Genomic DNA, 26,863 nt, shown 5'->3' on the forward strand with positions numbered 1-26,863 from the left:
GAAAGCTGAAAAGTTCTGAGTTCCCAGATATAACTTCCTGGAAGGTGTCTCCTATTACTGATTATCCTGAAAAGATGGGGCCACTATAACTCAACCGGTATGGCTGTCAAATTAACTTATTGAGAGAAACCCAATTGACCAACAGAATTTTCAATTTTTACCTACTTTGGAATTGAACTCGCCAATAAATTTAAGTACTTAATAATTACAAAAGTTGTATCACAAATACGAAACAATTGGAAGAAGACAAGATACAGTTAGGACAAGTAATATGTAAATTTATTGTTAGATAAATCTCAAAGTAGAAAGGGAGTCTTAATAGATTATAAAATTAAAGCATGTCAATTATCCATCACTCACCAAGAAAGAAGGAAATAAGTGTATATTACCTCCTCTCGTGACAGTGTGCTTCTATAACTCCATTCTTCCATTGCCCTTTTTGTATAATTTAAAACCTTCTTAAATCCACTAACCTGAGAGTTTACAAAAAGAGTCAATAACATATTCAACACCAAAAAATGACAATGTGAGAAAGAATACATTATAGTAAATTCTTGAGCTTATATCCAAATGCTACCCCCAAAATGATCTAATGACTTACATTTTTTAGATCAAAAAATGATTTCCACTGGCAGTGTAAATATGACTGCCCTTTCCATTTTATAAGAAACTCCATCTCATTCCAATCAATTTCAGAGTCTGACAAGTGGTTCAAAATAGTAGGCTCTATCGATTTGTTGTTCCTCAAGGCTTCTTCAGCCATGCCCTTTGGTTGGTGCCACAGTACCTTCTCAATTGAGTCACTATCATCCTCTTCAAGGTCCTCCTGTTAGAGAAAGAGTAATATATCATAATGTACAGAAATGAAAAAGATATTTGTAACAAGTATAGGGTTGTAAATCTGATCAATAAAAAAGCATAGGGTTGTAAACTGTACTTTTTTTTATATAAGTAGTAAATTATCTGTTTTTTCCAAATTCAAATTCTAATCTGAATCCAATTCAATTAAGGCAAAACAAATTTGATACATTTAAGTATGTATCCATTAATAAAATTGGTCTAATTTTGCATTTAATATGTTACTAGTTCATTTTAATATATATTGTGGTAATATCTGCTAATTTAATTTATCAAAGGTATGCAAATATCCTAATCCAATCTGACAAATAATCTGAATCCAATGGAATTAATGGATTAGATATGGATCTAGGTATATCCAATTTGAATTCGATCCATTCACAGCCCTACTAAAAAGGACTCTGATTTAGAGATAGCATGAGGAACATGAACATTGAAAATGAAATGAACATAATAGAACATGTTATTTTACAAAATCCAATCCTTTGATACAGCAAGTCCATCTCAAAAAAATAACATGCTTCCTTCTTCCTTATCTATGTTTTTGACTTTTTCCAGCATTCATGTTTGCCAAGTTCAAGGAACCAATAAGTTCCTTACAGAAATATTTGCTTTCGCACGCCCTTTAAATATTTATTTTTGTTTACAAAACAAGTGGGTAGATTGGGGCAAACTGAAATAATAGATAGAATACAATAGGAATTTGGAAATTGACATGCAAACTAGAGTAACAATGTCAATAACATAATTTGCCAATATGGGCATCTAAGCATGTTTAAGTAACTAGGAGTCATACATTAATATGTGGTGAAGTTTGTAAACTAAAAGGCAAAATACATATAATGGTAGAAGGTAGTAACAATAATAGCCTTCCTGAAACCTTCATTTCATAAGATATTAGTAATGAATGAATAGAATGGTTAAATAGCCCCACATGGAAATGATGAAGGTGCAGAATTAGAGTGACTGTGAGCCAAGTGATTAATATTCTTGGCACTAGGGCCATGGTATTGAGCATTTATTAGTAACCAAATCAAGAAGATTCAACAGTATTGAGTAGCTGAAATGCATCAATTGGAGATTTTTATACTGTGCAAGTCATCTAGCACAAACTTGGCGGAAAAAAGTAAGAGCAGGCTGACCCATGTTAACTAACCCATGTGAATTGCGGTAAAGCTTTCACTTCCAGGAATTGAACACTGAAGGTATAAAAGAACATGAACCACATTTTGGATTTACAAAAGGTCAGTTCTTTATTCAGCCATTAAATATCTCATTCCACCAAACAGAAGAAACATGGATCTGAAAATTTAAACTCAAAAGATATCTTACTTCTGCCATATAGACATACTTTACACAACTGAAAGTTTGAAATTCAAATTTATTTTCTGTAATTCTCCAGAATTTCCAATCCATATGGACGCATATTTCAACACATAGCATGTAAAAGGTTTGTTATACATCAATAGTTGCAATGAAACATTATCATGGACATGGTTAATGGTACAGACCTTTTGGGGTTTTTTGGTCTTTCCTTCATCAATTTCTTCACTTTCTTCACTTTCAACATATGATACTTTCCGCACTGACCTACTTGAAGTGCGAAGCTCACTACTGCGCACACCAGCATTTGCAGAGATTGTGGATTGACCACCATTGTTCTTACGGAGATGTGCACCCCTCTTTGTTCTACCTTTGAAGTCCTCATCACTGTCATCTTCTGTGTCTTTTGCTGATGATTCATCATCATCAAAAGACATTCTTCTTCTTCTTTGACGATTATGTGCAGCAGAAGGCTTCTGTTCCCTGGCAGACTTCAAATTACGTCCACCTTTATATCCTCCCCTGCGCTTGGGTTTCCCCATATAATCTGCATCATCTTCATCTGAGATATCAAGGTCGTCCTCATTAAAGTCATCCTCGTCTGAGTCATAGCTATCCCACTCTTTATCCTGTCATCATTAAAAAAAAGACAAAACCTGGCATATGGTTAGTGTGCCAGTATTCAATCTGCTGTTTACGATTGGAATTCAGAAGCATGAAAGCACAGAGTGAAGTAGCAAGGCTCATCATTCAGTATCCAAAATTAAATACCTATAACCAGAAACTATAGTTAGTGAACAAACCATCCAAAACTAACACGAAATGAAATAAAATGGTTTAAAAAACATCAATAAATAAATACTTCAACTACTAGCTTTTTCTATGAATACTTTAGCTACCAGTTTTCATCAGGATATTTCATAAGAGGCATCTTCTACTTCCTTCTCTATATATCTCTGTGAACCTTTTCTCTCTTTGAATAAAGTTAATTTCTTCTCAAAGAAAAAAAAAATCTGTGAACCAAACAGAGTTTCATTCCACTCTATATACATGGCAGAATAAGGGCTCTGGCCCTTTATTTTTTTCCCACTTTCTCTAGTATTAAGTATTAACATACACATGAACATACTGTCTCTCCACCCATTTGTTTCACTGCCATATTCGACACTCTATGCCTTTTTTTAACTTATTCTCCCATTAGGCCATTCTCCAGTTTACACTAACAAAATTGCATTCTCTTTGTATCTTTCTCTGGCATCAACAAAATTGAGACTCCATCCTCTTGTTTTCTACTTCTAACGGTTGATCCTTTCATGTTATACCACTTTTTTTATGAATAATGTTACACCACTTTTATTATTTAATACTTGTTACCAAAAACCAATGATTTAAAGTATAGGTGAGAACCTTAAACTAGCCAAGTTTTTTATGGAAAACCATCATTTAGGTAATGCCTAGGTGGACATCTTGTCGCCTACCCATTTCTTGGCACATTGACAAATGACAACTATAACCTACATGCCAATCAATAAGCAAATATAGAGAACCAATAGACAAGTATTGCATGAATCCTATATATGAATTAGTTATCCATGCTGAACATGCATTGGACTCCAGCATACCATGGATTCCTACACTTCTGCATACGATTCCTACAAGTGAGACATAAATCAACAGCCACCACACATCACTGCTACAAGTTTTCTACACCTAGATGGAAAGATTTTTTTTTGAATTATAACTATAGTTTGTTTCATGCATACACGAATCTTGAGCTTCAGAAGGCTACTAACTAATGGAACTTTCCCCAAACATGTTGGATTCAGACACCTGCCTCCATACTCATGCAACACAAGATACACAACCAAGTCAAACACTCCCAATAAATAATAAAAAAAGCTATTCCATGTAGGACAATGGTATAGATCTCAAGTTCATAGAATCACCAAGAGTGCACCCATCAAAGTTCAACTTGATGTAATCAGTAGGTGACAAAGACCAATCAAGCCCCCCCCCCATGTCCATTAAACTTGGAATACTTTATAGGTAATATGAATTCAGCATTCTACACATTTCAATAATTAGGGAGGACAGAAAATGGGGAGAAGTAATGCATGTTAAACAGAAAACCAAAATTTTAATCCCTAATCATGATTAACCAAAAAATACTATTAAACACAAGGGAGAGGACAAGAGGAACAAGGAGAAAACACCAAACAGAAAGAACAGTGCCAACAAAGAAAATAAGAAAAAAAAGTGTAGGTTATTCTGTGAGAATGAGGTGTTAAATCTAGAAATCAAGGCAATTAAATGAGTTAAACCAAGTCCAAACTAACTTACTACAAATGGTTCCTTCTATTTGTAATGACCAAGTTATAAAATGTACATGTGTGATTGTTCCTTTATATTAAATTCTTTCTGATGCCTGGCCAAAAACTTGTGTTTTTTACAATTCTCCCCAAAAATATTTTCAAGTGATCGTAATGAGATACCAATAATAAGGTTGTAAACCAACCCCCATGATTTCACAATTTTTATTTATGCATGGTTTTCAGAAGCTGTGATGACAACTGAAATGTATGATGGTAGTGTGATACAGGGAAAAAAAAAAACATCACAACTTAACCTTGTTCCTTTTGCGGCTGCTTGTGCCTCCATAATCAGGATCAAAATCTTCATCATCTGGATCATCTTCTGCAATCAAAAAATTAATATTTGTTATATCATAATGCTGAAAAAGCCGACAAATTATTAAAGCTTTCTTGAACTTTAGAATTTCAATCATAGTCTAGAAAGTTAAGTAATTAACATCAAAAAAAAGTACCATCTTCATCATCCTCATCCTCATCCTCATCTTCATAATCAATATCATCATCATTGTCATATTTATGAGCATTTGCAGCCTTTGAACTCCTTGACACATTATTATTGACAGCAACAGGTGTGGATTGTGGCCTAAAACTTGAAGTGGTTGACCGGTTGAGTTCTCTGTAATGTAAAGAATCACTCTGCTCTTCTCCATCCTGCTCATAATAATCATCAGACAACATCTCATCTGTGGGGACATCAGTATGACCTCGCTGAAGTTGAACCTCTTTCTGACCCTCATAATCTTCTGACTCCGACCTATCTTCCTTCTCATCTGAGGAATGATGATCAGATCCCTCCTCATTCTTATAATCAGAATCCATGTCCTTAGAATCCTGCACTGATTCAGATCCTTCCCGAGGAGACATGGGCTGACAGTCCTTCCAAAAAGAAGAACCCCATTTTCCAACCACAGCATTTCTTCTTCCTGATGGCTGAAAATTCTGTTTTTGTCCGGCAATTCCATTCTCACCAGATCTATCATCCCGTGGCCTATTGGTATCATCTGGTTCATCCTCACTCTGGTAGTGTTCCTCCATCTTCAACTCACCATCCTTCTCGCTTGAACTTGCATCCAAATCTTCATCACCTACTGAATTATTAACTCTTTCAACACTGTGATCATGGCCTTTATCATCCAGGACAGTGCGTGAATCTTTCCCATTTGAGTAATTTCTAAAGAATGCCATCTCTTTTTTACATGGAACTAAATGTATGTCAAACTCATAGTCTGAAAAAGTCTGTGCTGCAAAGCCAATACAAGCAGAATGTGACAAGTAATCCATGGAAACAACAAAATAGATTTGCTATAAAACTGTCATATTTTTCTTCAAAAAAAGCATGAAGAACAAGCAGACCATGTCAACTATTAGACATGCTCAAATAACAACACAAAATCAAGCAATTGGAGTGGGAATGAAGGAAACAAGCAACTCTTGCTCATTCAAACTTCATTCAGCAAAAACACATGAACAGCCAGACATTGAATGAAGACTATTTACAGTTCAATCCACAACCGTTTTTACGGGAATTCTCTCTGGAATTGCAACAAAAAAATACTCTACCCAACTAAAAGCATTAAAAAAGTAATGACAATAAACTGAAGTTACATATGATGCTTTGTCATTTGGAACGCCAAGACAGCGAGAATGACAGAAACTCGAGGAAAGAGCAACAAAAGTCAGGTGGCAAGGAGTTGATGGAATCGAAAGTTATTCTAGTCATCCAACCATCGCCACAATAAGTATCTACGAGAGTTCAAATGAAGTCTGGAAAGCAGCTAGAATTTTTCGGCATGGCAACACACAATTTCCACACACACTCCACCCGACAATTCAATTCAAACTCCAAAAACATCTCAAATCAAATCGAATCCGATCCAGAAACCTTGAAAAGTGATCAATGCTAGTGAACAACCAAAACAAAGCAGACCAATAGAGGAAACAGCGGATCGGTCACCATAAAACAAAAGCAGATATAATCGACCGCCAAAAACCCTATTGAACTCCCATCGCCCAACCTTAAACTCGAGAAAACCCTAAATCCACCATTAGAGACCTCAAATCGCCGAGAAATTTAACTGGAAATGGAGATAATCAGACAACTAGAATAACCAATAGAGCATCAGATAAACTTACCTCCGGATACACGATAACTAGATGAAATAATCGCAGAAGATGAATAGAAAGAAGGTGTGCGCAGGTTAATAATCGTGCACACGTTAACGGAAGAGACGGCCGTCGGGAACTCAAGAACCGACGGAGATTAAAAAATGATTTTCGGGTTCGGACGAAATATTTTGAAATATTAGTACAGGGGTGGCGGCTAACCTGAGCCGGATGGTAAGAGAGTAACCGATTCAGAGTCTCCGATGGGACGATTCGATTTTCCGGTCGACGATGTCCACGAAATGAAACGGAGAGAGAGAGAGAGAGAGAGAGAGAGAGAGATGATATCAAGAGGATGCAGGGGATTTGTTTTTCATTTCTTTTATTATTTTTGTTTGGAGATACGTGTTATATACACTCTCTCTCTAGTTTCTCTCTCTAGATTTAGTCTGCCGTTAGTCCGATTAAAGGTTGCCGGAAGTGTGCGGTGGCGAATGTAATAGGTCCACGTGGCAAAGCTCTCTCCGGCGGGTTGAAATGTCGTCCGATTTACGGTGTAGGGTATTCGAACCTTTAGGGGTATCGACGCGGCTGTGCGGTTGAAATTAAGGGTTTTAATGTAACGAGGGCTTTCTTCCGTAATGCCTTGTTCAAGGTTTTAAGGGTAGTTCTGTGCAATACATGGGAGCAAAGCGTGTAAGAGCGGGAGCGGGAGCGGGAGCGGGGGCGCGAGCGGAATGGGAAATGTCTGTATAAACCTAGACTGGTGGTCGACCCGCTACCTTTACTGAATGACAGGAAGCCGGTTCAACCAAGCATGACAACAGTTCAGCCGTCACAAATAAAAGGGAGGTGAGGTAACTAGGAAGGGAGGCAAGAGTCAAGAAATGTGTTTGGGAGAGGGGTGGGGATGATCATGGGTCGGGCCAGGCCAGGCCAGCCCGAGCCGGGCTTAACACTATGATAAGGGCTATAACCTAGGCTGGGCTGGACTTGATTCTGATCCAATATCTTTTATCTATAATGTATTACAATTATATAATATTTTATATTGAATGGCATCAAAATATACAATTATTTAATGCATTATTAAATATATAATATTATATATTTTCTTAAACTATCCTTAAGGTTTAGGAAATTGACTAATTATACTCTTATTGTTTTCAGTATTGTCTTAAAGTACCCTTGTTTTTCTAACAATTGACTAAATCTTTCTTATCGTCAGTGTCTGTTAATAGAATGATTAAAAAGACTATTTTTCCCATCATTCTTCTTAGGAAGTTTCTTCTCTACAACATTGGCTTTCTCAGCCTTACTGTCAAATCAGGACTTAGGAGTCCAATGCTAGACCTGCTTACGCTTCAAGGTAAATAAGCTAGAAAAAGGACACATTAGAGATTATTTGCAATCACTGGATTTGGAAAAGACGGTTGAAAGGCATAAAGGGAGTGTGTCTTAGCTTTGTTTCGTTTCCTTTCAGTGTCATCTTCTTAGAATATGTATTCCTTCGACTCTCTCGCTTGGTTGCCAGAGAGACGATGGTAGCCACCTTCAGACTGGGTGATAGTCATCCAATTGAGTAAAATCATCACTCAAGGTAAACGTCTATCAATGCAAAGTCAGACCAAGAAAACACAAAACCAAATCAGATCATATGGAAAATCACAACAACAATAAAGAAGACAATCGAAACTCGAAGAGAAAGAAAACCTTAGGAAATCACAACAACAAGAAAGAACAACCAAAACTCGAAGAGAAAGGAAACCTTAAGAAATGACTCACTCTAAGCCTACATGCTTCTGTTGTGACTGATAATGGCAACGACAGAAAGGTAGATCATAAGAAATCTTTCCAGTGAGCTTGTTTCCAATGAGATCGAGGACTTGAAGGAAAAAAGATTTTCACTCAAGAATCTACCGATGGACTGGCCATTGAATATGCCCAATCTGGTGTTAAACATCAACTGACGGAATCGTTGTTGCAACTACCACCGGCTATGTGCATTGAGTAACCGCATATTTGAGTATCTCTCATATTTCAAATATGGGTTCCTTGCAGCTACCGTCATGACTGCAACGATGGAAACACTAACATCCCTGAGAGACAACCTGGTGAAGGTATTGCAACTTGAAGGACTGACCTTTTTTTTTTTTTTGCTTCATAGCTTTTCCCATTACGCCAATGGAGTTTTTCCATCTCTATTTTTTTTTAAAATCAAGTAAACTACTCCTTCCACGAAACTAGAGGCTCGGGTAGTAGATGTGGTTGTGGCCATGTCGAAGTCGACAACTGAGGCAACCAAAGCGAGGTCCCTCTTCTTCTCATTACCTTCCCTGATGCCATAGGAAAGCCACTGGAACTATAGAGGAACATAGCGAGAGATGAACATTTCGAACCACGGGCAAATGAACATAGCTTGCTGAGCAACGGCGGTTCCCCCGTAGAGGCAATACAAACGACGATTCTCAAAACCCCTTGTAGGTGATCTTATTCCTTGTCATCCAAAAACCACACCTCCTCTGGATCCAGATCTGTTGTTGCAATCCACTCACACCGAAGACCCCTTCACAATACAAGGGCGCAAGAAGGTTTGATCATTGGTATCACCGGTGACAACCCCTTCACAGCCACACCACGCCAAAAACCCCTTCGAGCTACCCATGAGATGTTGCAGCAGCGAGTTCAGTTGATTGTCTCAACCCCCTTTCATAGGTTGTTGTGCACATCAGTTTGGGAGTGAAAACTAGAGAAGAGAGGTCTAAGAGGAGGACGATGGAAGGTTAGCAGTGCTGGTTTGAGTGGAGAATACAATGATCTTTGCTAAAAGGGTGAAGTCACGTATAAACAATCATTAACGGAGACTTAACAAGAAGGGAGCTATGCGACAATTGTCAAAAACAATAGGGGTACTTTAAGACAATACTTAAATAGCAAAGGTATAATTAGTCAATTTCCTAAACCTTATGGGTAGTTTAAGAATTTTTTCCTACCTATTATAAGTGTCGTATGTCGTACTATAATATTTATATATAAAATATATAACATTACATAGATTAACATATATACATGATACATATATTTAAATATATGTGTGTTAGGTCAGGCTTGAAGTATTAGGCCCAAGCTTGAAATTGAAATTTGCTAGGTTGGGCTTTGTGTAGGCCGGAATGAAACGATCACCCCTAGAGATGGAACCATAGGATGTGCAATTTTTTAACAATTAGTTAGAATGTTCAATCCATCACCTAGTTAGGATTTCTAGTTTGTTTTGCCCCAAGTTGGGTGATATGCAAAGTATCGTTGACTTTATTGCAAACCTATTGACTTAGATGGTTAAATTAATAGCCTATTCAAACCATTCGTATGTCACAATTCAAACAAATGAAAATAAATTAAATATTAAGTAATAATAGTAAGGTGGTTGAGAAACAAAACAAAGGAGTTTGAAATTGAGATTGAGAAGGAAGTGTAAGATATAGGAATGGCAAGAGGCATGGAAAGATCGGGTTTTACATACCCCATCCCCAACCCCGAACTCAAACATCCCACCTCGTCTCCATCCCCATATACCAACAAGACTAGATATCACAATCCCATCTTTGTCCCCATGTGGAATAGGGACCCCGAATTTGTCTTGCCCCACTCCGACAATTCCTACTTGTAAACATATCCCTACTCACCAAAGTTTTTGGGGTTGTCTAAAACCTGCCCCAAACCCAATTAGCGGGCAAAAACCCACCCTAATTATGAGTTAGAGCCCCAATGAGAATGGGCCAAATTACCATCTCTGGTAAGATAGTGAAGGGAGGGGAAGGAAAGTGTCAGCAACATGAGTAGAGATAATTGGCATCTCAATGACTCTAAGGCCCCGTTCATTTTTACTTACCTGGGTAAGTACGTTTACCCGGACAAGTTTTACCTAAGAACACTTTCCCAGGTTCCAGCGTTCTTGTGCGATACAAGTTACCCAAGAGAGAGGGGGAAGGAGAGAGCATTATTGGTTCATGGGTAAGTTACTTACCCACCTTTTTGGAGGGTATCAGTACTTAACTGATACTCTTTGGTATCTTTGGTTACTATAGGTTCCAAAATAGCAACAAATGAGCATGGGGATATTGGTCAATTTACCGGTTGATCAGTTTACCCCCCACTAATAAGCGAGCAAGGCGTAGCAAGTTTGCAAAACACAAGAGGATGAAAAGGTGTAGTAAGGTGTTTGCACTTTACTTGTGATGGCAGCATTTACTACAGTAGCAATGATAAGTATTCTTCCCTATTCCCTTAATATAAAGAAAGATACAACTCAACCTAATATCCCCATATAAAAACTATGAGAAAACTTCACCTCATATTCCTATCCAAAGGTGTTCATTTGGGTTGTGCTTCGTTTGAAAGAAAAAATGTAGGGGAAGGAAAGGGAACCCACCTTTCCATATTTTTTTCTTCTAACCAAACAAATGGTTACTTTTAATTTGTTGATCCAGATATAGATAATGCATCCATGTGCATATAGATGCATGTATATATATAAATGTTTATATGATTACATACAACCATGAAGACATACTCAATTTGGGTTAGGCTAGGTTGCCTAACACCTTAACCCTAACCAACCCAAAGTTAAGTTCATATTCTTCAATCCTAACCCTAACTTAAACTCACCAACTATTTTTTAAGGTGGTATGGCCTAACTCAACCCAAGTTAAACTTAACTAGAGTTTAAGGTGGTATGGGCTAACTCAACCCCAGTTAAACTCACCAAGGATGATGACATCAACGATGGTGATACCAAAAGAAAAAGAAGAGGAAGTCACAAATTTAAGTTTTTGTGAAAATAGCAGGGCAAGGTTCCTTCAAACATTTACGCAAATTATGGCATTTGGAAGTTTTCATACACATTTAGTGTGCAACTTGTGACCTAGTCACTAGGTCGAACAAGTAAATGGTCTAATTGCCCGACTTGGATAGTTTTTTACCAAGTCAACATTTTTTTACCAAAGTCAAGGTTTTAGGAGAATCGAACCCAAAATTATGGTCAGTGATAGTTCGAATGGTCTAACTGGCCAAGTCAACGTTGGGTTTAGGGGTGAGCAATGGGCTTATTCGGTTAAAAACCAAACCAAATAAGCTGGACTAATGAAAAACCAAAATAACCAAAACTAAAATTTTCAATTTGGTCTTTGATTAAAACAATTTCTTTAGGCTCAGTTTGGAAGGAGTACAAGTGCAAATATATAGAGTGCAAAACCTTATATTTTGCATTATTTTGTATGCATTTGCATAGTACATATTTGCATTTGTATTCTTTCCAAACTCAGCATTAATATAGAATTATATGTTATAAATAATAATGTTTGGTTAATTCAATAACAATGCTCACCCCTAGATAGGGTTTGGGGAAAATAATTCTAGTAAGGTTGAAATAAATATCTTTTTGAACTTTGGGAGTTGGAGGAGCCTTTGAAAGTGATCCTTTATATTTTAGTTAAAGTTTTTCTTTTTGAGGGGTGGGGAAGGACCTACTTTATTACAAATTTGGCCCATCCTTTATTAAGTAACTGTATAAATAATGGCTTTAATAAAAGCGCCCCCCCAATATAGATGGCTCCGCCCCTACCACTAACAGGTTGAAAACACTAATTGTAGTTGCTTTAGTTAAAGCTATATATATTGGGCATTTTGATAAATTTATTGCATATTATAACATGGGTTAATGATATTAGACTAGGGTGTTTATTTCTAAATGTTTAGGGGTATTTAAGTGTTGCACTTGAAAGTTTGGGTTACCTGTTTACCACTACTCCAAAGCATATGTTACACATGTGTAATTTACCCTTAACTTTACAAAGGAGAGCTTATGGTTTTGTGGATTTTGATCCTACACCTCCATTTTTAGAAGAACGTCGAGTGATCTTAGTAGGGATGGAAATTTTCTCCATCATTGCTAGGTACCTGGTCTCCTTGAAGCATCAGAATGGGGATGAAGATTTTCTTGGTGGGGACAAGGATGGGGATGGTGATAGGGAGTGAAGCCCCCACCCTACCCCAACTCTTAGACCATTACTATATATTTTGCAAATGATTTACAACTTCGTTAAACTTATATTGGGTTGTTTTCCTAACATTAGAATATAAAATTTTATGCATAAAGGGTAGATCCAATCTCCTTTGACTTTTTTCATTTAATTAGTTTAGTCTATAGATAATGAAAATTTGATAGGAACCACAATGGCATTATTATTGTATAAATAATTAAGCATGTTAGTAGAGTTATTGATAGGAGCCACAATGATGAAAAGTTGAATTTTTTGGGGTATTTTAGAATTTTAAGTCAAAATTCTCACTAAAGATTAATATTATTTTGCATTACTTAGTGACTAGCATTGTTTAAAAGACACCGAGTAAGAAATAGAACTTTCTTATGTCTTTATGTGGAGTTTGTCATAAAGGTCTGAATTTTATGAATTTTAGTCTTTGAAGTTCACTTCACATAGGCCCTCATTTTTTTTGAAATAAGAAAACTATGCAAGTGCAAGTGGGCATTGATATTTAGCATTTCACTTATTAAACAAGATTAATGGTAAAAGTAGTTTTTTGAAATTGCATTATGACCTTAATTGCATATAATTATATTATAACAACATAAAGTGGGAGATATGTTGAGCAAATGAGGAAAGAATGGCCAACCACCTAGTTATTTCTCGAGTAAAAAAAAAAACCTCTATTGTGAAAATCCAATACTTACTATTTGATACTATTTAAAATGGCTTGCTAAAAAAGCTTGCTAAAAAAGCTTATTGTTCGTCTTTTAGTGAATAAGTTTTTAAGGAGTTTGTGGGTTCTTCAATGGTTGAAGCTGAAGCTGAAGTTGAATAGATTACTATACCCTTGCACAATTTTCTTTTTTTATTCTTTCACCCACTAAAAGGCAAAGCAATATGTCAGGCAGTTCAACCACTTAAGCCCTTATAAAACTATTTTTTACCTAAAGTTTCAAACATATTGTGCTGACTTCTAGACACTTGTTAGGTTCCAATTCATATATGTTTTTTTCTTACGACATTGCTCTAAACAACACCTAAGAAGAACCTAAGTTATTAGAAATGTATTTATTTTTTCCTATTAATTCAACTACAATGCAAGGATGTCATCTAGGTACCAAAAGCCATTGTCAATTCTGTTGTGCAAAAATCTATTGATAAACCTGTCCTTGAGGCAAGCTCAATAAATGTCTTGACAAGGTGTTAGTTGTTTTCTTTTGTTTAATTTCATTGATCAAGTCTAATGTTGCTACTCTCTCTCACTCTATCTATCTCTCTCTTTGTTAAATGGCATCACCTCTCTATTCTCTATTTCTCTTCACATAAATTTTAATATATTTGGTAGTTTATTTTAAGGATACAAATGTGTCCACTTTAGTCTCAAAAGATGCTCTGAATTCCTGTTTTATATATTATCAAATGGAATAATATCTTCATTTTGATATGCTTCTTATCTACAAAGAGACGACCAACTCACAAATTTGAATATTGTGGAAATTTTCAGTTTACTAAAAGTTTGTTACTTTTTTTTTGTTTTGTTTTTCGTTTTTTTTCTTTTAGATTGGTAATAAAGCTAGTTTTAATATTTATTATTTAGTCATTTGTTCTCCAATATATCAGTTGGTGAAAGTGAAACTTGATTTTGATTTACATGTGATCCAAATGCAACATATCTCCAAGTAAAAAAATAATGTTCAATAAGTGACCATGGCATGTTATCTATAAGTATATGATCAAAGATATATTTTATAGAATAAATTTGCAACATTTAAGAAAAATATTGTAGTGGAGATGTGGGGTTGAATCCCACCCTCATAAGGGGGGTGTGTAGTTTGGTTAATGGAATTGTATAGCCCCTTGGTTAATATATTATGGACAGTTCATGTATGATCTTTTATATTAATAGTTAACATTCCAAGTATTAATTAAAACAATCATCTGGTACAATGTAAGTGGTATTTCAACCAACTAGCTACCATTATTTTTAAACACAATGCATGAATTCAGATACGTGGATGGAGAAATTGAATCAAATTTATAAATGTTAATTGTATTATTTATATGAAAGCAATTAGGAAATTATAATATATTTTGAACAAATGGTTGTATATACATCACACATGGGATGTAACTTTTGTCTTTCTTAATATCATTCATTTTAATAGAAAATACATTAATGAGTATCATATATTAATATTTTACAGTTAATTGGTCTTTTAACAATAGCTATTATAATATTTGTAATAGTTTATTAAATTAACAGCAATAATCAAAATGATTATTGACCACAATCAATGGTTGTTAGCATTTGTAATAAATTGCTATTTTTTTACATTTGACAACAATTGTTTGATTGTTACCTATTTAACAACAATTTGTAAGAGTTATTGCCTAAAATACTTATAATAAACAACAATTTAATCAATGATTGTCACTGATTGTAATAAATTATTTTTTTTCACATTTGACTACAATTGCTTGATTGTTACATATTTAACAATGGTCTATAAGAGTTATTGCCTAAAACATTTATAATAAACAAGAATTCAATTGTTGCTAATGTAGATTTGGCAATAATAAACTTGATTGTTGTGTATGGAATTTTATGACGATAATTATTTTATTGTTGGTAATAAAACAACCATTTGCAATGATTATTATCTAAAATATTATAACAAATAATTGTTTAGTTGGTGTTAACTGTAAATTGACAACAACTAACATAATTATTGTATATAGAACTCTGGGGCAACGATTACTTGATTGTTGCTTATTCAACAATAATCTACAATTGTTGTTGCTTAAGATGATTATTAGAAATAATTGTTTAACAGTTGCAAATTTACAATTGATAACAATTATCCTGATTGTTGTCTATGGTAATGTTAGGCGACATATTACTTATTAGTAAAAAGTCATATAGGTAACAATTTTCATTAATTGATGTTAAAACAATTTTTTTTTGGCAATAATCGAAATAGATTGTTGCGAACAAATAAACCAATTATTCCTAAAAAATACTTTGCAACACTTGATTGTTGTCAAAAACTTTTAATAATGGCATCACTAGAAACAATCACTTTAATTGTACGTAAAACATTTGGAAACAATTTTCTTACTGTTGGCGACAATTTTAACCATTGCTAAAGCTCAATTTTCTTGTATTGGCTACACACATATTTCATATCTAAGATAGATATTGTTATGGCATCATAATGACTATACATAATAATAACCTGCGTTTTTAGCTCCATTTGAATTTTCCACGGGGTGATCCACGAGTTGTGTCTGGTTTGAAGGGAAAGGTAAGTTTATATAAGTTTCCCTTCATTTCCTACCATTTTCTTCAAACCAAACACAACCTACATTTAATCGTTGGAAGATCATTCATGCAAAGTTAAAAATTGCTTCTTAAAGGTATTTGTTAGAGTTTTACCCAAAAAAGTATTTGTAGAGAGTTAATAATGGAGAGTGTTATATCCTTTTAGGGTGAATTGTGGATTCCTTTAGACTGTGTTTGGTTTGAAGGAAAAAGTATGGAAATGAAAGGAAATTTTGGGAACCATTTATAAACTTCGCATAGATTTCCCGATATTTCCCTTCGTTTTCCTACATTTTCCTTCAAACCAAACATAGACTTAGTTGAAGATTTTGGAGTAATGGGGCCTAGATTTTGTATTAATGACCCTTTCTGTGTTTTAGTATGCTAATTAACAATAACTAAGGGTGGATTTGAGTTGAGTTGAGCTAAATACCTGGCTATTCGAGCTTAACTTGCCAAAACAATGCTAGGCTCAAGCTCAATTCGAGCTAGAGATTTGAGTTCAAATTCGACTTGACTCAAAACCTCGCAAGTTTGAGCTCAGTTAGCTCGACTCGACTTAAGCTTGATTACGAGTCAAGCTTCCTATAAAAAATAAAAATTCTACAAATAAAATATTTTTTTATTTTACATACAATTTTTTATTTTATATATAAAAAATTGTTGTTATATAAGCATGTATGTATATAGTAAAAATTATATATATATATATATATATCATGAACCACATGAGCCGAGCTTGGCCCAATTAACAAATGAGCCTATATATATTGGGCTTAAACTCGGTTTAAACCAAGCCAAATCGATATTTTCACGAGTCGAGCTCAAATAGCTCATGAAAAGCTCGATTCGTTTCCATCCCTAACCATAACACTTGTAACTAGATGGGAGACTTGACTATGAATATATTTATTGAGTTATATGCAAATAAAATCCTTGGTATTCATTTTGCTAATGGTTATTTAAGGGATAAGCTTTCTCATGCCTATGTTAAGTCTTATGCCCCTTTTGTTAAGGTGCTAATCCAAACCAGTTTGACCTATGATCTGATCAGCTTTCGAGTGATTAAGGGCATGCTCATTTCCTCTTAACTCTTATCTCTTAAGAGGAATCTTTTAACTTTAAGAGAAAAATTGTTGTTTGTTTCCTCTTATCTCTTAAAGTGCAATTATACAACTTTTTGTTTTTCAATGATACCCCCAAAAAGGCAAACAAAAACTCTCATATATGGGGTCAAAATGGATATTTGATAATTTTTAGGAATTATAATTTAGAACAACATTCTTTGCATTTAGAGTTCAGAGGAAAGAAAAATTCACAAATACCAATATATTTCTTAATGTAATTATTGTACTATCAAATGTCAGACTTTAAAGCAGACGAACATGCCCTAATTCTAATACTCTTATAAATCCTTTTGCCCCCCTAAGCAATGAGCTACACAATAAGGGGTCAACCTTGCCCTGTACCCCTAGACTACCCACAACTCAAGTGAAGGCGAGATGCAATCTCAAGTCTCAACTACAACCAAATAGAAAATTTACGAGTAGGCTAGTTGGCACATTCACTCTTATGAACTCTTCAGCATTAGAATTTGAGCGACTGATATTGAAGAAGTCAATTTAAATTTTGATATGGTGATGTGGTATTGTATAGCTATGGGTCATTGGGAGATATTCTCAATGCAAGGCAGTAAAGGCTACTCAAACAGGCTTTGCCCTGACTGAAGCCAAACTCTCTAACCGAATGTGCTTTTTATGCATTATTACAAGTCAAATTGTCTACGTAATACTTACGTGGAAGTAAAACCGAAAGCAACACGGAACGAGACCTACTCCTCACACAGGGGAACCTCACAGGCACATCCACCGTGGATTGGGAACATCTCCCGTGAATAATAACTTACAAATACAGGAGATGTTTCCGATGCATGGTAGGATGTTCATGTGAGGTCAGTGTGAGGTGCAGATTTGGTCTCAAGCAAAATTGAGAAACGCTCCTCACACATGGGTGCATCACAGGCATATCAACCATGCATTAGGAACATCTCCCGTGAATAATAACTTATAAGTATGGGAGATGTTCCCAATAAATGGTAAGATGTGCGTGTAAGGTCGGTGTGAGGAGCATATTCGGTCTCTCTTAAGCAACACCATGGTACCAACATGGGCACACCTGCCGGGGTGGAAGTGGCATAGCTAATGGCAAGTTAGTCAATTTTAACATGGCAACATAAGCTTGTATAAACATGCCAAAAAATTATGGCGAGTTCAAACACACAATATTCGAAATGATAAAGTGTGGGTGGAATTTGTGTGAATGATGGATAGGCCTATCTGGGCTCAGCTAGAGGCGGGCGCACTAAAGAGTCTGAAGGAACTAGGTACGAACCAAACGCTCTCAAAGCATCACTCTGAAGCGTGGTTGAGGCATATTCGTCTTACTCGGAACCCTCCGTATTCCAGCGGATCCCGCCTGCTCCGTGTTTGGTTTGGCTAGGGTTAGGGTTTTGTATATTTTGCTAGTGGGTGAACCCGACTTCTGAGATGATCACATTCGTCGATAACTAGCTCGTGCTTCGACAAAAGGAGCCCTGGTTCTTTCTAAAGGTTCTTTTATATCTTTTTTTCTTCATCTTTTTCCTCTTTTAATTTTGTTATAATGGCGAGTTTTTAGGGAGATGGTGTGTTATATGGAACTTATCATTGCAGATGAGGGTAGTCTCGTAAGATAGAAATTTATTTTTTTCCTGCTTCATTTTTTACATTTTTTAAAATTTGATTATAAAAATATTTCTTTTCAAAATTTGATGTTTTGTAGAGAAGCATTGGCACGACAACATGGTCCAGTTCCATTGAAATCCAATATTTTGGTTTGAAACAAGCAAGCACACTTGCATGGAGAGCTCACTGATCTCCATGGGAAGATAATATGATATCATACTGTAAGCTCCCTTGCATTCTTTTCAGGATGAACAATTTCTCGTGTTATTGATTCCCTTCTATGTTGCTTTGATTTAATGGAGTGTGAATGTGGAATCTTTTACTTAAGGAATTGCTGCAAATTTGACATTGAATTGATACGACTCTTGCTTTCTAAGTACATTTTAGTATATAAGTAATTAATATTTTATAATTTGACTAGTTTTGTAACTTATTCCAACTTTTGAGTTGCCACGCGAGTTGAGCTTTTTGAGCTTGGCTCGTGAAAAACTCGATTTGGTTCGGCCTAAATCAAGTTTCGAGCCAAGCTTGAGCCCAATAAAGCTCGGCTTGCGAGCCTAATCGAGCTTTTACATATATATATATACATATAAAAATAAATATGTACATATGTACATACATATACATATACATATATATGTAATAAATATAAAAATAAAAATGTAATATATATACTATTTTTATTTTTTAATATAATAATAACTAGTTTTTGTAATTCTTAATTTCTTACATGTCAAATAATTTTTTTTATATTATATATTCTTATAGCTGAGCAATGATCAACTCTGCAATCAGTTGTTAGAATCAATAGGTGTTCAAATCGTTCATTTGAATAAATTATAGCCCCTCTGGGATGTAAAATATATCTCTTCTCATCTGGCTTATGTTCTTAATGTAGCATTCAAACCGAATGACTCTATGAAATTACTTCGATACTTCCACATATTACGGGTAACTCGAGCCAAATTTGAGCTTAAGTCTCTATCTCGAATCAAGCTTGAGCCTCATAGTTTATTGGCGAGCTGAGCTCGAATAGCTAGATATTTGGCTTGGCTCGTATAAACTTGTTGGTTGGGTGGTAACACAACTTTAGCAACTAAATGAGTAGCAGTATTTGCTTGTGTAGGTTGGGTGGTAAGGCAACAGATGATGGTCTTCCTAAAAGACAAAAAGATGATTGGGAGTGTGAGGGAAGGAGGAGGGTCTCGGTATAGGGGGTAAGGATACCGGTAAAGAAAGTAAGGAGGTAAGAGCTCTCTTAGTACTCTTGAGATGATCTCATGTAGAGGCTTTCGTGCCTCCACTTTTTATAAATGAATGGGTGAGGCTATAAAGGGAGACAAGAAAACAACAAGGCACACTTATAGCTACAACCCTTTAGGCTTACTTGTAATCACGTGTTAACTGTTGAAGGTGTAATCCTTTCAGTGATCGCGTGACTAGTTGGTAATAGTGTCATCGCACTTACCCGCATGGCGTGCTTTATTGTCAGGCTTGTATAAACTTGTTGGCAACCACAATTCTATTTTGTGGGTGACATCGTAGGTGTTGTTGCAATTCTTGTGCGGTTCCATACAGTTGCAGGGTTTTGCTATTGCACTTTGCGATATCTCTGGTGATGGATATAGTGCTCATTGCAGTTGCTATCATGGTTACCTTTGTGTTATCATGGTCCTTGTCACAACCTCTGCGATGATGATCTACATGTACTTATAGCTTGCTTAGGAACATAGGACATTGAGCAAGTTGGAAGGTGAGTTTATAGACTTTTGTAGTTGACTATCACATGATGAAGCCCCCATGGTGGTTCAATTGCATCTACCAATAGAAGATCATCTATTGATCTTGTGTCACCTGACTCACCTTCAATACTAGATAAGAATTGAAGCTCAAAAGCAAAACAAATGCCTCCATAGAAGGGAGAAGCCTTAGCCATGGCTGTTGAACAAAGAGGAATGGGAATAGCTTGTGCAAATAGGAATCTTCCAACATGGTCATGAACCACAAGGTCCATACCTGCAGTAGACAAACCTAGAGCAGCATCTACATCAATCTTCACCCCACTCCACCATCAGGGGGTGTAATCCATCTAACACCCACACCCCTTCGAGATGACTCATGCAACACCATAGAACTTTGAGCCTCAAGACTTGAGTGTAGAAACTCAATCGATGCATGTGCCTTGATGATAATTCTTTGGGGATCAAAAGGCACACCGTCAAATCTGGACTCGGAACTAATTCCTTGCTCTACAAATATGCTGTAATATAACTCTACTTTTGAGAAGGAGGTGACCATCTTAATGATTAAGAGACTTATCCATTTTCCACCAATGAATTAGAATTTGTACAATGTCTCATAAGATTCAATTATTAGTATGAACATCGAGGTAGGACCTAGACCATACAACTTTCAAACCTGGGCACACCCAAAGAAAATGCTTAATGGATTCTCCCTCAACATAGTACCAGACTAAACAAACATTATCAACTAGATAGTGGTTTTGAACGATAGCTTCTCTTGTTGGTATGTTATTATTCACACACCAATACAAGAACAACTTCAAAGATGGAGGATGCAGCCTCATTTTCCAAAGTTGTTTCCACGATAACTCTCCACCACCCAACTTTGAATTATTTGGACCATTCTATGTATGCAAACATAATTAACTTTTAAACCCGTCATAGTTGTATATTTACCATGTGGAGTTGGTGTCCACACCAGCAAGTAATTAGTATTAGCACCAGTCTTAGAAAGCCTTATGTTAGATATCAACTCATCATCATCATTGTTGTTGTTATCGTCATCGTCATCAGCATCATCGTCCTTGCCTTACCCTAAACTATATGGGATTAGCTACATGAATCCTGTTTTGCCACACTTTTTAAAACCATATCTGTTGTTAAATTATTAGTGCTTATATCATTTTTTACTACTACACATGCCCTTTTTAGTCTACCCCTAACTCTTTTAGCCCCTTCCACTTGTAACAAATGGTTTTTTCTAATTGGAGATGTCGGTAGTCTTCTATGCATGTAACCAAACCATCTTAGTTTAGGTTTCTACATGTGGTCTCATTCTTGATCCTATTCTTTATAGTTTTTCCACTCATCCATCTTAGTATTCTCATTTCTAACCACAAGCATTTTTTGTACATGTTGTTTTTTGATTGTCTAACGCCTGTTTTATAGAATTCTCCTTTTAATCTAAGTGGTGTTCCTTGATTGTCTAACCACAAGCATTTTTCCCAACTTGCTTTAATTCTTTGGGTGACATCCTCCTCAATCTCTTGTTATGAGTTATTGGAAGAAGGCACAAAAAATGGTCACATTGAGCTATGTCTTGGGCTCTTGGTCTGGTCTCCAATCCTAAGTGTGTCCTAATTTACACTCCTATTATTACTAAATTTACATGTTGTATACTTTGTTTTAGTCCTACTTATTTTCAAACCTCTTGTTTCTACGACATGTATCCATACACTTAGTTTTGCATTTAATCATTCGTTAGTTTCATCAATTAAGACAATGCCATCAGCAAACAACCTGCAATAAGGAACCTTTTTTCCACCGTTGTTCTAACATTGGTTGTTGCATCCTCATACATATCCTTAATTAGGTGATTAGGTCTATATACCTATTTCAGTATTTTGAACCCTTTCTTTTCTAAGATCCATCATTATTATCTCTCTAGGAACTCTATCATAAGCCTTCTCTAGATCAATGAACACCATATGATGATCTTTCTTCATCTCTCTAAACTTTTCTATTAATCATCTCGGAAGAAATATAACTTTCATAGTTTACCTCCTTGGCATAAAGACAAATTTGTTCTCTGATACATTTGTTTCAAATTGTAATCTTTATTTAATTATTCACTCACAAGGTTTCATAGTGTGACTCATGAGTTTAATATCTCAATAATTATTACGACTTTGTATATCACATTTATTCTTAAATATAGGCGCCACACTACTATTTCTTCATTCATTAGGCATCCTCTTTTCTTTTACTATTTTATTAAATAGCTTAGTTAGCCATAACAAACCTACCTCTCTCATACCTTTCCACACTTAATGAAATCCCATCAATGCCTTTCCCTTCTTCATTTATTTAATGCCTCTTTTACTTCAATAGTTCTAACTCTACGAAAGTGTGTATTAGTTTTAACATTATTAGTATTGCTAACCTCTCCTCTATCAACACCCTCTCCTTAATGTTCATTTAATGGTTTTTCAAAATAGTTTTTTTTTTATTTTTTTATCTTTGTTTGATTTCTTTATCTTTTACCAGGATTCTTTGATTTTCGTCTTCAATGCACTTAACATGGTTTACATCTCTATCTTTCCTTTCTCTTAGCTTTGCTAGTTTATACATTCATTTTCTCCCTTTTTAGTGCCTAATTTATGGTAAAGCTCATCATAAGCCCTGCATTTAGCTTCATTCACTTTCTTTTTTACTTCCATTCTTATGGTTTTATGTTTTCTCCAATTTTCTGCATTTTTAGATTTTTGACATTCTTTGTAACATCCTCATTTTAATCCGATTGTATTATGAACCTCTTCATTCCACCACCAAGTTTCTTTAGTACTTTTCCCTTTAAATTTTCTTAAGACCTCATTTGCTACTTTCTTTATGTTGTTTCTTTAGTACTTTTCCTTTCCCTATTTCTATTCTATTTTCTAATGCACACATTTACCACCACTAATCTATGTTGTGTTGTTAAGCTTTTTCCCGGAATAACTTTGCAATCTTTATACATCATTCGTTCTATTCTCCTAGTAAGGAAAAAATCTATTTGACTTATATTTGATCCACTTTTAAATGTTATTAAGTGTCCATCCTTCTTTTTAAAAAATGTGTTTAAAATTTCCATATCATAACCTCTAGAAAATCTTGTATTTCATTCCTTTCCCCAAATCCATATCCTCCATGTAAATATCATATCACATACTTATTTTTCCTACATGCCCATTTAAGTCTCTTCCTATAAAAATATTCATTTCATTTGTAATTTATTGGACTAATCCTTTCAAGTTTTCCCAAAATCGTCTTTTAATGTTTTCTTCTAAACCCACTTGAGGTTCATAAGTATTAATTAATAATTACTATTAATGACTTCCTTCCCAAATTTACAATTTCATTTTTTAAATCTTTATCTACTATTATCACTAAACTATTTCTATTATTCACCTCTCCTTGTATACTATAATTTGTAACCATCAATTTCTTTACCTTTTTTACCCTTCCATTTAGTTTATCGTAGGCATGCAACATTAACCTTTCTCCTCTTCATAGTGTCTACTAATTCCATAGTTTTTCATGTTAATGTTCTTACATTCCAAGCGGCTAAACGAAACCATGTTTCTTGGACTAGATTTTTTTGCTTGCTCCTGTCCAGAATGATGTAGGAACCCTTGCCTATTTGACACCACAGTTGGGCTTTGCTGTGGCGGGTCACTAATAGGGACCATTCTAGCAAACCTTTGCCCACTTAACACTACACTTAGGTTAGGCTACAATGCGCCGCTTCTGGAGAACGCCCTAGCATGAGCACGAAAAGACAAATCATGATCCATATTCATGAGGGTTTGGCAAAAGTTTTGGTGCTGGCTGCCAACCTGACACAACCCTCCTTTTTTCGGGCTTGGGACCGGTAGAGTATGGAAGCTTACACTGGCGGAGTTTTGTGTTAGAGATCACCTCTACATTCCTCAAATTGAACACTTCATTCAGAGCATCCATCTACCACTGCATTGAGGTGTGCTATTAATTGGGCAACCTTACCATAATGAGCTTGGGCATCATATCTCCCATTGAGAAAAATCCCACAGTCACACCAGGGGTCATTATAGGTGTCAACACTCCAGTTGTCTCCAGTTAACCAGTGCACTCTCCCATGAAGCAAGTTTCTACATTGAAGCATACCTGCTCAAATAGTAGAAATACCAGGACTTGTATTCAAGTGCCAAACATTATTATCCCTCAAATATTTAGCTTCAATGATCCTTGCACAAAGAGATTCTCTTTCTGATAGAAACCTCCATCATAACTTTGCAATTAATGCTTTATTTTTGCTCTCTGCTGCATAGAAACCAAGATCACCTCCTTTGATTTAAGCATACTATTCCATGGTTTTTAATGGATCTTCTTTGCACCATGAGTGCTATCCCACCAAAAATCCCTACAAATAGCACCCATTTGCTTGCAAATCTCCTTAGGGAGCTGATTGGATTTCATGTGATAGAGAGAGGCACTGGCTCCATTGAAGATTTTATGAGAACAATTATGCTAGCTCGGGACAGTAAATTGAGCTTCTAACTGTCTAACTTTTTCTTTATTTCCACCATTATCCTCCAATCTTTGACTTTGGATCTGCCAACAAAGTGATAAACCTTCCAGATATTTTTCACTTATCATAAATAACTTTGACACCCAATGACCCAAGTAAGAAGCTGCGCCTCAACCTTGTGAGTGTTTTTGCTAAAATAGATAGCAGACTTCTGGAAGTTTATAACCTGCCCTGACCATTTGCTGAAGTTCAAGTTGCTCTTTAATACAATCCATTTTGTGTCTGGAACATTTCCAAAGCAACAGAATATCATCCACAAAGAATAGATGATTTAACTTCACCTGTCCTGCCAAAGTGAGTACCACATAAGGCACTCTCTTCAAGTTTCTGGGAAAGTAAGTGATATAGGATTTCCATACTCTCTTTATGATGTGCAAATACACGGAGCTACAATAATTTGGGTGCCTGGATGTTTAGGTAAGCTATAAGGGAGATGAGAAGATTGGCTACAGAGGTGGAAGCTACTTTCAGATGGGTGAAGAGAATGGCAAATGAGCTGGTTGATGTCCTAGCAAAGCAAGGAGTCCATAGGGAACTACTGGTTTAGGCAAAATTGTAATGGACTTTATACATGATAGGGTTGTTGGATGAAAGCTCCAGTCTCTTACGTAATGATTTAACATTATTTTAATGAAAAGTAATTTCTTTTAGAGATCAAAACATACACACATACACACATGGAGCTACACATACTTATCCATCTATTCTCCTAATAGATATTGCATACAATAATTTTGCTAACTTTAGTGTATTAGCAGATTTGGGAATCTAGTAGAAATCTCCATGGTCCAACCAACTCACCTTCCAACCAAGATATAATGGTTTTATCGTCTTCTACCATAATATCCCTAAGTCAAGAAGAATGTGCCCATTTCAGTCCTTGAAGCACAGATTGTAATTCTGCTTGAATGGAATTGCTGTGTCCTATTGTCCTGGAGAATGCCAATTTGATTTCTCCACTAGCATCTTTAAATGCACCCCTTTACCTGATTCACTATTGTTCCCAAGACACTCATCAAAATATATCTTGATCATGTTCCATGGGGAGGGATGTCCAAGGTGTGCCCTTCCCACTGAGGTTGGTGCAATTGTTGACCATCTATTTTGAATATCGTCTATGGAAAATTCAGAAAGTTTCCTCATGGTTTTCATCCAATGAATACTTCTTGTTTTAGTTAATCCTACCAGAGAATCCTTTGTTTGATATCTATTTTTAAGGGCATGGACATGCCCTAACACCATTGGTTGACAAAAATACCTTGTGAAATGTTAACCTGAGTTGCCAAAGCCTTGCGAAGCAGTTGTTCTTGCTCCAAAAAGTCTGTAAAGCAAACCTTTATGAATATCCTAACAAGCAAAGAAATGCCATAAGGGGGTGACATGTGGCAGGACATGTAAGGACTCAAGAAAGAAACTCTGTTTGGTATCGAGGTTCTTCACGCCCAAGGTTGAAGTTGTGTATCGAGAGTTTGGCTAAGCAAAATTTCTCTCTCTCTCTCTCTATTATTTTATATTTTATCTAACAAAGTGACAATTGACCTATCACGTCATGTATTTTAATGTTTTAAAGTTAAAATATCAAAAGTGTTAATATTTGGCTTGGGCCGTATTGTTGAAAATTTGAACCTTGCTCATGCCCCTCCTGCAACCACCTATGCTGACCTGGTATAACCAATAAAGACACTTTTCTAACAAGAAGATTCTCAAATCAAGCATGATTTTTGTGACACCCTGGAGGGATATGCGTCTACACGGACACCTAATGAGGGG

At 35.7% G+C, this 26,863-nt stretch overlaps 1 protein-coding gene across 5 annotated transcripts in view; it reads right to left on the bottom strand.

Annotated features, from left to right (window-relative positions):
* Positions 1–7,039, bottom strand: part of CHR5 (chromatin remodeling 5) — a 41,897-nt gene extending 34,858 nt beyond the window's left edge. Inside the window, exons 1-6 of one of the 5 annotated variants that reach the window (XM_010274965.3) lie at positions 6,879–7,039; positions 5,006–5,794; positions 4,808–4,875; positions 2,370–2,810; positions 602–826; positions 390–473 (exon numbers count right to left, since the gene is read on the bottom strand). In XM_010274965.3, the coding sequence (XP_010273267.1) occupies positions 390–473; positions 602–826; positions 2,370–2,810; positions 4,808–4,875; positions 5,006–5,738 (1,551 nt within the window). In that variant the 5' untranslated portion in view covers positions 5,739–5,794; positions 6,879–7,039. Of the gene's footprint in view, positions 1–389; positions 474–601; positions 827–2,369; positions 2,811–4,807; positions 4,876–5,005; positions 5,795–6,686 lie in introns of all 5 variants that reach the window. The other 4 variants (XM_010274966.3, XM_010274967.3, XM_088891267.1 and 1 more) reach the window with 4 other exon arrangements.
* Positions 7,040–26,863: the final 19,824 nt, after the last annotated feature.

Source organism: Nelumbo nucifera, chromosome 7 (genome assembly GCF_055504915.1).
Source record: "Nelumbo nucifera cultivar China Antique chromosome 7, China Antique-T2T, whole genome shotgun sequence".
Taxonomy (NCBI): Eukaryota; Viridiplantae; Streptophyta; class Magnoliopsida; order Proteales; family Nelumbonaceae; genus Nelumbo; species Nelumbo nucifera.